At 42.6% G+C, this 11802-nt stretch overlaps 1 protein-coding gene across 3 annotated transcripts in view; it reads right to left on the reverse strand.

Moving 5' to 3' along the window:
* PDE10A (phosphodiesterase 10A) overlaps window positions 1-6872 on the reverse strand; it is an 887116-nt gene extending 880244 nt beyond the window's left edge. For 2 of the 3 annotated variants that reach the window (XM_044000218.1, XM_044000216.1), the window contains exon 1: window positions 4424-4856. In XM_044000218.1, coding sequence (XP_043856153.1) covers window positions 4424-4532 — 109 coding nt within the window. In that variant the 5' untranslated portion in view covers window positions 4533-4856. Of the gene's footprint in view, window positions 1-4423; window positions 4857-6283 lie in introns of those variants that run through there. The other variant, XM_044000217.1, reaches the window with a different exon arrangement.
* Between the last annotated feature and the right edge of the window lie 4930 nt (window positions 6873-11802).

The raw sequence follows: 11802 nt of genomic DNA on the forward strand, positions 1-11802 counted from the left end.
ATTTTCGTTTTTATGTCATCTAAGTTTCCAAATAGACCCTTCCCTGCTCTCCCAGAGAGCCATTTCCTATGACAAAGAATAAAAAAGCAAAAAAGCATAGTTTAGCAAAATATCAACCAAGTATGATTTTAAACAATGTTTCATCCCTTTGACCTCCTCAAAGAAGAAAGGAAGGTATATTCTTCATTTTTTCCTTTAGGATCAAGCTTTGTTGTTATCATTTCACAGCATTCAGTTTCAGCTGTTTTATTATTCTTTTTCTTTCCATTTATATTTGTGTAGTCATTGCATTGTTCTGTTTTTCTCTCTGCTGACTTTTCATCAGTTGATATGTCTTCCGATGCTTCTCTGTATTCATCATATTCATCATTTCTTACTGCCCAGCAATATTCTATTACTTTCATGTACCACAGCATGTTTAGCAATGCCCCGGTCCATGGCATTTGCTTTGTTTCCATGTCTTTGCTACAACAAAAAGTTTCACATGTTATTGCATTTTATTATCACATCCACCTAGTGAGGGGATGAAATTATTATCCCTGTTTTACTGATGAGGAAAAAGAGGCTGAGAGGCTTGCTCAAGGTTTTCCAGCTAGTGAGCTCAGGGGTCAATACTTAAGCTTTATTCTTCTGTTTCCTAGCCCTGGGTTCTTTCTAAAGTTCCATGGGTCTCAAAACTTCCCTGCTTCCACAGGACATGTCGCTGTAATAGTTCTAAGGGAGCACAGAAACCAGGAAAACAGACCAGCTTATATGATCCCGTGAAAATTGACAAAGTTTATTTTAGTTTTAAAATACATGATATGAACCCAGGAAGTAAAACTACTGAAAGATTCTCTCATGGACAATGATCTTAAAGGGGTTGGGGGGGGGGGACTATTGATGATGGTTGTACAACCAAATTTGAGCAATTTGAGAGAAAATAAAAGTTGGAAGGAAAGGAAGGGGCTCTTGCTAAGAAAGACTTCACATGGTACAGTTCAATGTTATTATCTAACCTTGGAGTAACTAGGAATTTTCATAAATTTAATTTCTGGAGGAAAAAATAAAAAGGGATACGAAATAGGGGGAGGGATGCCTTTCTACTTCCAAAAAACAACAAAAGATGAGTAAATATCTTTTTATAGTACCTCCTCCAGGCTGCTTCCCTTTGAACACTCATTGACATGTTCATCTTCCCCACATATTACAGATTCTGTCCTATTATCCAAGGTTTGATTTAGCTTCGGAGTAATAAAGAACAATAAGACACAAAGCAAAACAAAGTTATGGCCAACACCCATTTTTTGCACCAAGTTTTCCCAACCAGTTGCAGGGGGAAAAAATCTGTATAAATTTTCTCCTTTTCCTCCAAAGTCGACCCATCTGCATATGGTCTCCACCCATTTTAAACAAGAGAGTCATCTGAAACAAGGATGGAGAGCTCACATTAAGAAAAAATCCTGGCTCTATTGTGCACAAACAGGAAAATACACACACACACACAATTATCCAAGTCCTCCAATGGAGATCCCAACAAACTTTCAGGCAGAAAAATGACATTTAATTATCTAGAATATGCCATAGACAGATAATAGAAGAATGACCTATAAGTTTATATTTATATTCACAGTGATCCACTCACATATCCCCCTTCCTCCTTGTAGAAACTCTCCTGTATGCACACAAGCCACTAACAAAAAGGGTTACCAAAGCATAACCAGAACAAGAGGATAGCTATATATACTTCTACCTGCATACATGTTCGTGGATCAATTCAGAATCTGAACCAGGCAAACTGTTGGAAGATTACCTCAAAATCACTGTATATATTCAATGAAATTTGCTTATCAGTTTCCCTAATGAAAGAAATGCTAGAAATTGACCTGCCATAGTAGAATTTAAACAAGAGCCTGTGGTTTCCAACCTTTTTACACCAAAAAGTCACTTTATTAGCTCCCACTGGAAGATCTTTGGCATTCAGGGTCTTTATGACTCTTTAGCAACTTGAACTGCTGCTCTTCTCAAATAAGTCCTTATAATGTCATATAAATAAAAAGTCATATTGAAGCTGGGGGAGAAAAGGGGGTAAGTTGAATCATTAAAAAAAAAAAAGTTACATGAGCTAAAGACCTTTTCTAATGTTAAATGTCGTACCGTACTCTGTCCACTTCTTTTCTCCATGAGTGGATATAGTAGAAGTTATTTATGCCCACACGTCTACCATGTCAATTACACTACATCAAACAATTCACAACAAAAATATATCCAATATAAAATTACAATACGATGCGCACACAAATCCCTTAATGGTTAATGCAGTTAGGCATGTACTTACAGGCAATATAATTATCCATCAGCATTTGTATTTGTCAGATAAAAAGGAGAAAATAAAATTAAAGTCACCTAACAATTTATTCAATCTCCCAAATGAAGAAAGAGCTTTTGCCTCTGACTATTTTTTAGTCAAAATAGTGCCTAAGAGAAAGTATAAGCATGGATGTAGATACAAATTCTAACATTTCTGATTTATAAAAGATTTCCAGTGTGGAGGTTATGGCAAGGAATCATGCACTTATTTGTTGCTGAGAGGATATTCCTCCATACCCTGCTTTGCCAAACCTCTATTGACTCTCTTGCTATACATTTCTACAAGAACAAAACTGCTTAATAAAGATACTATTCTTGCTTTTCTAAAAGACATAACCATGCTGAAGCCATTCATGTGAAATGAAAGATATTCCCCTCCTCCTCTTTTTTTCATAATTGCCAGTCTTCTTCCATTGACATTATTGGTAAATACGATTAAAGGGAAAATAATGGTATTCAGCCTTGCGAACCAACTCTCAGGTCAAACATGGTCCCATGACCAGTCTTGATAAAAATGAGAAAACTTCTCCAGGCAGAGCAAAATATCATCCTCTCCAAATAAAACAAACAGCTAGACAAAGTAATTTGTCCATCCTTAAAATGTCCCAAATGGATGTGCCTTAAGTAGTAAAGATTAATGACTGAATGGACTTTAAAAAAAATAACACCCGAAAAGAATTCAAAACAATAACCCATCATTCTCTTTAGTGGGATGGCATCAAGATGATTTCTGCCTAATAAAGTCAAACCAAATAGCATGAAGACATCTAAAAACAAATGAATTTGTTTTTAAATGCATACATCCCATACAAAAGATTCTAGTAGAGACTAAAGTTCACAACTTTTTTTTTTTACTTTTGGGAAACTTTGGTGACATTGACGGTTCTGATGGTGGCAGAAAATAAGGATCATTGACTTCATAGTGGAGAATACACTGCTATCTATCCCTACCTGGTTCTATGCTCAGTTTTTTTTACTAGCTAAAAATGAACAAAAGGCTATATTTCTGAAAGGGAAGAAACATTAAGTAAATGTTCTTCCTACTTGATCCTAGAGTCCCATTACTTCAATTTCCATAGCCCTAACAAATAGATATTTGTACTTAGTTCTCTTTTCTCTGCATTTTAACTACAGCCCCACAATAGCTTGACTTGATTCATCTGGGCCTACTTTTAACTGAATTCGGAATGATCAGAGGGAAATAAGAAGCAGTTACTGGGCCTCTTCTGCCTGAAAACCAGCTATCTAAGTAACATTTCTGTTTTCATAGGCAATTGTGCACCAGCTTTATTTTTGCATTGACATTATTAAGGAAAAAAAAAAGAGACACCCAACAGCTGTCACCACCCATCTCCTCTTGAAAATTAGAGCAAAACCCTATAGCTGCTGAAAAACAAACCACTAACTTCTATCAGATGCAAAGTGAGTGTGCTATAAGGGCAGGGTTTAAGCTTCTGTATGACGTAATTTGGAGCATCTTAGAAATGGGTGTGGGGGGGTGCATCTGGGAACTCCATGTCATTGCCTACTCCCTTAAACACGGCAGTCATTATGCAGGTATCATCATCCCCCACCATCCAAGCACAGCTGTCCTGCATACAGAGATTAACATTGCTTGCAAATCAATAAAGAAGACAATTTGTCCACACCAATGTAACTGACAACTAGTAAATGGAAGCAGGGGAATGATTTGAGACTAATCACTATTTGCCCTGATCAACAACTGGCCATTATCAATACCTTTCAGCCTCTTCTAACCACCTTGCCCAATCCCTCTCTTCCCCCCACCCCCAATAGAGAGCCTAAAGTTCATATAATGCAGATCTGTACTTCCAACATCTTCCCTCAATCCCTTCAGTCCAAGCCCAATTTACTGAGGACAAATTTTAAACCATCTTCCCTTCTCCCAAAAAAGTCAACTTGAGTTCTATTGACCCAAGGAGATAAAGAGGAAGACAAGTTGATACATTCCTGTACTAGGACCCTTCAACTCCAAAACGTTTCCTTTTTGCTTTGGCTCCCCTTTCTTTTTCTTTTTTTTTCTCCTCCCCCATCCCCCTTCACTCCTCCCTACCTTGCTCCTCGCTGCTGCCCCCAAACAAGGCTGTAGGTTCCTCGGATGGGAGCGGGGATCCTCCTCCACCACCACCACCACCCTCCAAGGTTTTGCGTTTCTTCGACATCTCTGGCCGGTGCTGGGAGTTTGGGTTTCTTTCCCCCTACCCCTCCCCCACTCTGAGAGAAGAGTGAACGAGGGGGTTATGTGGAGGGGGAGAGAGAGAAAGACGGAAGGGGTGGGGTGAAATGAGAAAGAGGGAGATTGAAAGAAATTGCTGCTTAAAGAGGGGAAGAGACTTTGGAGTGGCTGGAGAGCAAAGAGGAGGCAGGGACTAAGTGGAGAAATCCTACAATCACAATTCCATCAATTCAGCCCCACGTCTAGGGGGTTGTTTGCGCTCTCAATCTCTCTCTCTCTCTCTCTCTCTCTCTCTCTCTCTCTCTCTCTCTCTCTCTCTCTCTCTCTCTCCCCCCCCCCTCTCCCTCTCTCTCCCTCTCTCCCCTCTCCTTTCCTCTCCTCTCCTCTCTCTCTGTCTCTCTCTCACTCTCTCACTGTGTACAGAGAGGGGAGGGGTAATGAAACAGAACAGGATCTTTGGACATCTTTTGGTTCTACTGGGGAAGGGTGAGGTGGTATCGGGTATCTTGCTGGGAGGGGGTGTGTTATATTACGGATAATTCCTCCTGTTGTAGGTGAAAGGGTGTATGAGTGTATGTGTGTGTGGGGGGGAGGGAGCTATTTTCAATGAAATGAAGACAAAATAGGATGGGAGGGGGCAAGGGGAGTAAATTTATGGGAAAGAAAAGAGCAAATGCCTTTAGGTGCTAAGGACTCTGAACTCCCTCCTCCCCGAAGACATCAAATGATCTCTTGCAAAATATTGGAAAAGGACAGCTAAGTGAAGGATGGGGCAGGTAAGTAGAGGATGGGGCAGCCAAGAGGCCTAATGATGGGAAAGGGAAGATATTCTTGAACCCATTCAGAAGTGAAGGAGGAGGAAAGTGGAGGAAGGCAGGGGACTGGGGGAGGGGGGTATGATACACACTAGCAGTTTCTCTTGACCGCCCCAGGAGGCACCTGCGGGACTAGCATTACAGACGCTGCGGTTTGCAGCTGGCTGGTAATATTCACGTGTAACTCACAGCTTGCAAACTCCTCTGTTGTGCAAAGTCAGTGCCGCTGCAGTCAGTTAGTCTGTCTATGCACTCTGTCTATTCTTTGTCTCTCTGTCTCTCCCTCTTTTTTCTCTCTTTATCTTTCTGAGTTCCTCTTTCCTTCCCTTTCTTTCCTACCCTCTTCTTTCTCTCTCCTTCCCTTTCCTCCCTACCCTCTTTCTTCTCTCTCTGTCCATCTCTCCCCTCCCTCTGTCTTCTCTTCCCCCTCCCTGTCTTCTCCCTCTCTCCCCTCCCTCTCCCCTCCTCTCTCTCTCTCTCTCTCCTTCCCTTTCTGCCCCTCCCTCTCTCCTCTCCCTCCTCCTCTCCCCTCCCTCCTCCTCTCCCCTCCCTCCTCCTCTCCTTCCCTTTCTGCCCCTCCCTCTCTTTCCCTCTTCCCTCCTCCCTCTCTCCTTCCCTCTCTCCCCCTCCCTCAGTCTTTCCCTCTCCTTTCCTCTCTGTAACCCTTTGCGTCCAGTCCTGTTTTGATAAACTATGGTTCTTTCTCCACATCCCTTCTCCCTTCTTCCCAACCTCTCCCAACTCCTTGAGGTCCTGCCACTACGGTCTTGCTCCTCCCCCCACCCCCAGACCCTTTCTGTCCCCTCTATACATTGGGGCTGGGGTGAGGAAGGAGAATAAATATATCAAGAAAGAGGCTTGCACCAAGTTCTAAAAACCTCTTCTGAATTTATGGGAGATAGAAAAAGAGCGAGCAACTTACCCGCCAAAGTGTGCCAAAGCTCATTTCTGTTTCCTGCTTCAAATCAAGTTCTTAAATAAAAAAGAGAGGGAAGGATTAAAAAGAGATTACGAGAAAGAGGCGAATCGGGTCTTCTGTTCGATAGAGCAAGTGGACAAGACATGTTGCAAAAAGGAGACCAAGTGGCCCAAGTTTAGAATCTTTCCTTCCAAGAGTCCGCCGAGCTGTTCCATTCATTCAGAAGGCATCTTCCAGGTTTTAAAGTAGGTTTCCACGCCGATCATCCTTCAAAGGTGGGAGGGAGGAAACCCTAAAGAGGATGCTTAATGATTGAATCTTCTCTCTTTTCCTTCTTGGATGCATTTAATAAAGCAGTGCAGACACCCCGTTGATGATCAGAAAATTTCAATTCATCCTCCCAACGACAGTAACTTTAAATTCACACAAAACTATATATAGAATCTGCATCTTTCTCTGTGTGCGTGTGTATGTGTGTGCTAAATATTTGGGGGGTGCATGTGTTCTCCGAAAAGACTCTCTTGCTGGCTGCCTGGAAGTTAGAGAGTTTTCCTTTAAGCAGGGAGATGATGCTTGGACACATCTCGCGTCCAACAGGAGGCAATGACGTCTGTAGCTTCATCGCTATAACAGTACCAAGGCTGCAGTTGCCATTCATTGAAATGATAAGGGGAGCTCCGACGTAAGCAGTCTGAACCTTTAGCTGGAGGCTGCTCAAGCTGAGATGATTCTCCACCCCCTCACCTTCCACTGCGCCCCCGCAAATTAAAAAAAAAAAGTAATTTTTAAAAATCCCTCAAAGTAGCATAGGGGAAAGGGAGGAGAGGAACTACACGAAGCGATGAGCTGGGGGGGGGGGAGAGCATGTTAATCTGCCTGTATATTCATGGACCTTGAGAATTGATTATACAGTACAACCTACAGACACACTTTCTCAATGAAACAGACCGCCCCCTGCAAACCCCTGTCTCATTTTTTTTTTTTTTTATCAGCATATCCTGCTTGGCTCGAGAAAGATGTCAAAACCACAGCCACTGTTTTCCTCGCTTGCTTCTCTCCATTCATAGGGGCACAGGCTGAAGGATTTCTGGCTCCTTCCCCGGAAGGAAGCAGCAATCTAGGTTTGCACCATAGACACTGGCTGGTCTGCAGCCCTTGGCTGAGGAAGGTCTCTGAAGAGCCCGGGGCAATTTCTTCCTAAACCTGGAGAATTTCCCCAAGCTCAGCCTTTTGCTTTGGGAAGGTGGGGGGGGGGGGGAGAATTGCCCCTTAATGGCCCTTCTGGGGGAATCTGCGTTACCCCTGGGCGTTCTGAAGAGAGGAAAGCTTGAAAGAGGGGTAGGACTGGGTAAACAGACTGGGAAAGAAAAGAGAAGGGGGCTGGAAGACAACTAGTCTGCACCACACACACACCCCACCCCACCCCCACCCCGGCAATGAAAGCATCTTTGGTGTTTAATGGCCAAAAACTTAGCCAACAGCAACTGACACCAGGGCTGGGAGCGACGGTTGGAGCATTGGGGTTCAAAAGCTAGTGGATTGTAGACCACCGTTGCCTCCCGTTTCCACTGCTCGCCTAGGAGTTAACAAGGGGGTGGGTTGCGCAGTGAGTTGGGCAGATGGGGTGGGGGACGGCGCGGGGGCGGGAGTTCTAGAAAAGCCGGCTTTTCCAAAGGTAGAGCAAAATGCTCCAGGGGAAATGAATGGTGGTACATAGTCCTAGTAGACAAGTGGCTTCAGAGGCACAGGGAATGGGGTTGGGGGAAACCAGACACGGGAGATGGAATCTGAGCTGGTTGCCTGTGGCACTGGCTTCTTTTTCAGAGGCTTTAAAGGGGAGCAGTAGGAGCAGAGCTATGAACACAGAGGACTCGATCAATGCTGCCTGACCAGAAAGGGGGGAAAGTGAGTGAGAAGTGAGTGAGAGAAAAGAAAAAGAGAGAAAGTGTTTCCTGCCTGTTGGAGACTACTGAAGTATGGGGGAGGACGGGGGGGGGGGGGGGGGGGGGGGCAGTGAGGAATGGCAAATCTCTGTCTAGGAACAGGGATATATCTGCAGAGTGCATATTTACTAACTTGGCTGTGAACTCTTTTCAACACACTTTGCCAATTTCTACACCTTACATAGAATCTGTTAATGGCGGGAACAAGTAAGAGCAAGGGAAGGAGGGGCAGCTAGGTGGCGCAGTGGATAAAGCACTGGTCCTGGATTCAGGAAGACCTGAGTTCAAATTCGACCTCAGACACTTGACACCTACTAGCTGTGTGACCCTGGGCAAGTCATTTAACCCCAATTGCCTCACCCGCCCCACCCCCAAAAAAAAGAGCAAGGGAGGGAGGAATCGAGCATCTACATATTTTTTTATTTCCATACCTGTGAACATGGTGTATTCTTTCAATAAATATAAGCTCTTCTGAAGGACAAGAACTGCTTTGATTTATTGTTATTGTTTTGTCTTGGTATCCCCTGGGCCTCCATAATAGTAGAGATTTAACAAATGTTGAATATGTTTATTTACTGAAAAAGAAGTAATATTGCAAACTCAGCTTTGTAGCTGGTCAAACTGAGGAAAAGAATCAGTCAACAAACACTTATTAACACCAACTGTGTGCCAGGCATTGGACTCTGTGCTAGAAAGGGAGATAGAGAAAGCTGTGTTTATACTGTTTCATTTCCATACTTCACAGGCTTCTAAATTATCTGCAGTAGGGCTCCAACCTACCACCACACGAACTCTTGATTGCCAAATATGATGACCTTTTCTCAATCCTCAACCTTCTAGACCTTTGACACTTAATCATCTTTTCCTCAATACTTTCTCCCCTCTAGCTTTTCCTGACACTGGTTCTCCTAGTTCCTTTCTGACCACTCCTTCTTACCTTCTTAGCTCCTTCTGCTAACTCTTCATCCAAGTCAGTCTCTCCCTCTCTCTCTCTCTCTCTCACACACACACACACACACACACACACACACACACACACACACTGTCATGGACTTTCTTCTCTTTCCTCTATTCCTATCTCACTTGGTGATCTCATCATCTCCCATGTGTTCAGTTATAATCTCAAAGCAGATGATTTCTAACTCTGTATATCCAACCCTAATATCCTAAGCTCCAGTTTCATTATCAACTGACTTTTGGACATCTTGAATGTCTATAAGGCATCTCAAATTCAACATGTCCAAAACAGAAACAATACCTCCCCCACCCCAAATCCTTCCATCTCCCCAAATTCTCTATTACTGTCCAAGTTACCACCATCTTCTCAGTCACTAGGCTTATAACCTAGGTGTTATCCTCATCTCCTCACACTCTCATCTCCCATATCCAAGCTATTGCCAAATCTTGTCAATTCTCCCTTCACAATTTGGCTCTTACACATCCTCTTCTCTCCTGTGACCCTGCTGCCATCTTGGTACAGGTCCTTATCACCTCAAGACTGAACTGCTTAAAATGTCCTGCTGATTCCCTTTGCATCATCTCTTCCCTGCTCCAATCCACCCTATCCACCCAGCTGCCAAAGTGATCTTCCTAAGTCACAGGTCTGATCAGGTCACTTCCCCTACTCAGTAAACTTCCAGGTCAATATAAAACCCTCTGTGGTGGAATTAAAGCCCTTCACAACTTGGCTCCCTCCCACATTTCTGGTCTTCTTATACTTTACTCCCCTCTATATATACTATGATACAGAAATATTGCCTTTCTGCCATTCCCCTTCTCCAGACTCTATACTTTGTCAATGGATGTCCCCAGTGCTTGGAATGTACTCCCTCCTCACCTCTCTGACTCTTGGCTTCCATACCTTCTTTCAAGACCACTCAAGTCTCACCTTCTGCTAGATACTTTTCCGGGCCCCTCAGGGGCTGGTGCCTTCTCCCTCTGAGTTTACCTTCTACTTATATTGTTTATGTATTATACATACATAGTTCTTTGTATCCCCTCTACCATTAAAATGTGAGTTCCTAGGGCAACTAAATGTTAAAATGGATAGAGCATTGGGCTTGGAATCAGGAAGACTCATCTTCTTTAGTTCAAATCTGACCTCAGCTGTTTACTAGGTGTGTAACCTTAGGCAAGTCACCTAACTCTGTTTGCCTCAGTTCCTCATCTGTAAAATGAATAAGGACATGGCAAACCACTCCTTTTTCTTTACCAAGAAAACCCCAAATGGGGTCATGAAGAGTTGGACACAATTGAACAACAACAAAGCCATAGCAGAGTGGCTGATATGTTGGCTTATCATGATTTAAAAAAATAAAATATTAAAAAAATTTTAAAAAAGAATGTGAGCTCTTTCATGGTTTTTTGTTTGTTTGTTTTCCTTTCTATGTATCCCCAGTATTCAACTCAGTACAAGCACATAGTAAGAACCTAATAAATCTGTGTGTTTCCTGAATGGCAATAAAGAAGGCCAGGCAAATTTTTTTGTTTGTTTTTGGTGAGACAATTGGGGTTAAGTGACTTGCCCAGGGTCACACAGTTAGGAAGTGTCAAGTGTCTGAGGCTGGATTTAAACTCAGGTTCTTCTGAATCCAGGGCAGATACTCTATCCACTGTGCCACCTAGCTGCCCCTGGAATATTTTTGAAGCAAGATTTTGAGGAGTAGGAACAGGGTCCACTGGTGTTCTACAGGATTATCTTTAATAATCCAATACAAGCCCAAAAGAACATTGATGAAACATACTATCTACCCCCAGAAAAAGAAATGATTTTGATGGAACAGACTGAAGCATGGTATTTTTCACATTCTTTCATTAAGTAACAAATGTGATGATGTTTTGCATGATCATAAATGTATAACCCATATTGGATTGTTTGCCGCCTTGGGAAGGGGGGAGGAGAGGGAGGGAAGGAGGGATAGAGACTGGTACAGAAAAATGTAAATAAAAATGTTTAACCTGAAGAAAAAATAAAATCATGAAAGGAATGTACTAGTAGAAGGAGGAGTAATTGTTGTTGTTAGAGGAGGAAGTGGAGAAGAGAAGGAAAAAGAATAATGGTGGTGGTGGCAGTAGCTAGTGGTAGTTAGTAACAGTTATCCTGTATGACTATAATAAAATGTCTATACTTTAGTTACTATTAATTGACAATTTGCCTGTCGTGAGGACTATACCAAAAGGGGAGCATATCAGGTCTGTGACCCTGGCAATGCCATTTAGCTTTCCTTGGCTTGAATTTTCTCATAGCAAAAACCAAAGGAGTTGGACTAATGGCCTCTCAAATCCACTCCAGCTCTAAACCTATTATCCTATTATCTGAGGCATTAGAGTTGTAGATTGGAAACCAGAGGATCTGGGTTCATATTCTTCCTCTGACACTGGTCTGTGACCCAGCCAAGTCACTGAATGTCTGTGTGTTTCATTTAAATCTCTACCATTTACATAGTGACTCATACCCCAGTTGCAATTGTTTCCTATGCTGATGAAACTGATGATCCTTCCCATATTCCTGTAAGGAATATAAATAAGAGGCTGTCATAAGGATTAATCATTTTTCTCCTTGTAATTAAATTCAATAAG

Source organism: Dromiciops gliroides, chromosome 4, assembly GCF_019393635.1.
Source record: "Dromiciops gliroides isolate mDroGli1 chromosome 4, mDroGli1.pri, whole genome shotgun sequence".
NCBI classification, from domain to species: domain Eukaryota; kingdom Metazoa; phylum Chordata; class Mammalia; order Microbiotheria; family Microbiotheriidae; genus Dromiciops; species Dromiciops gliroides.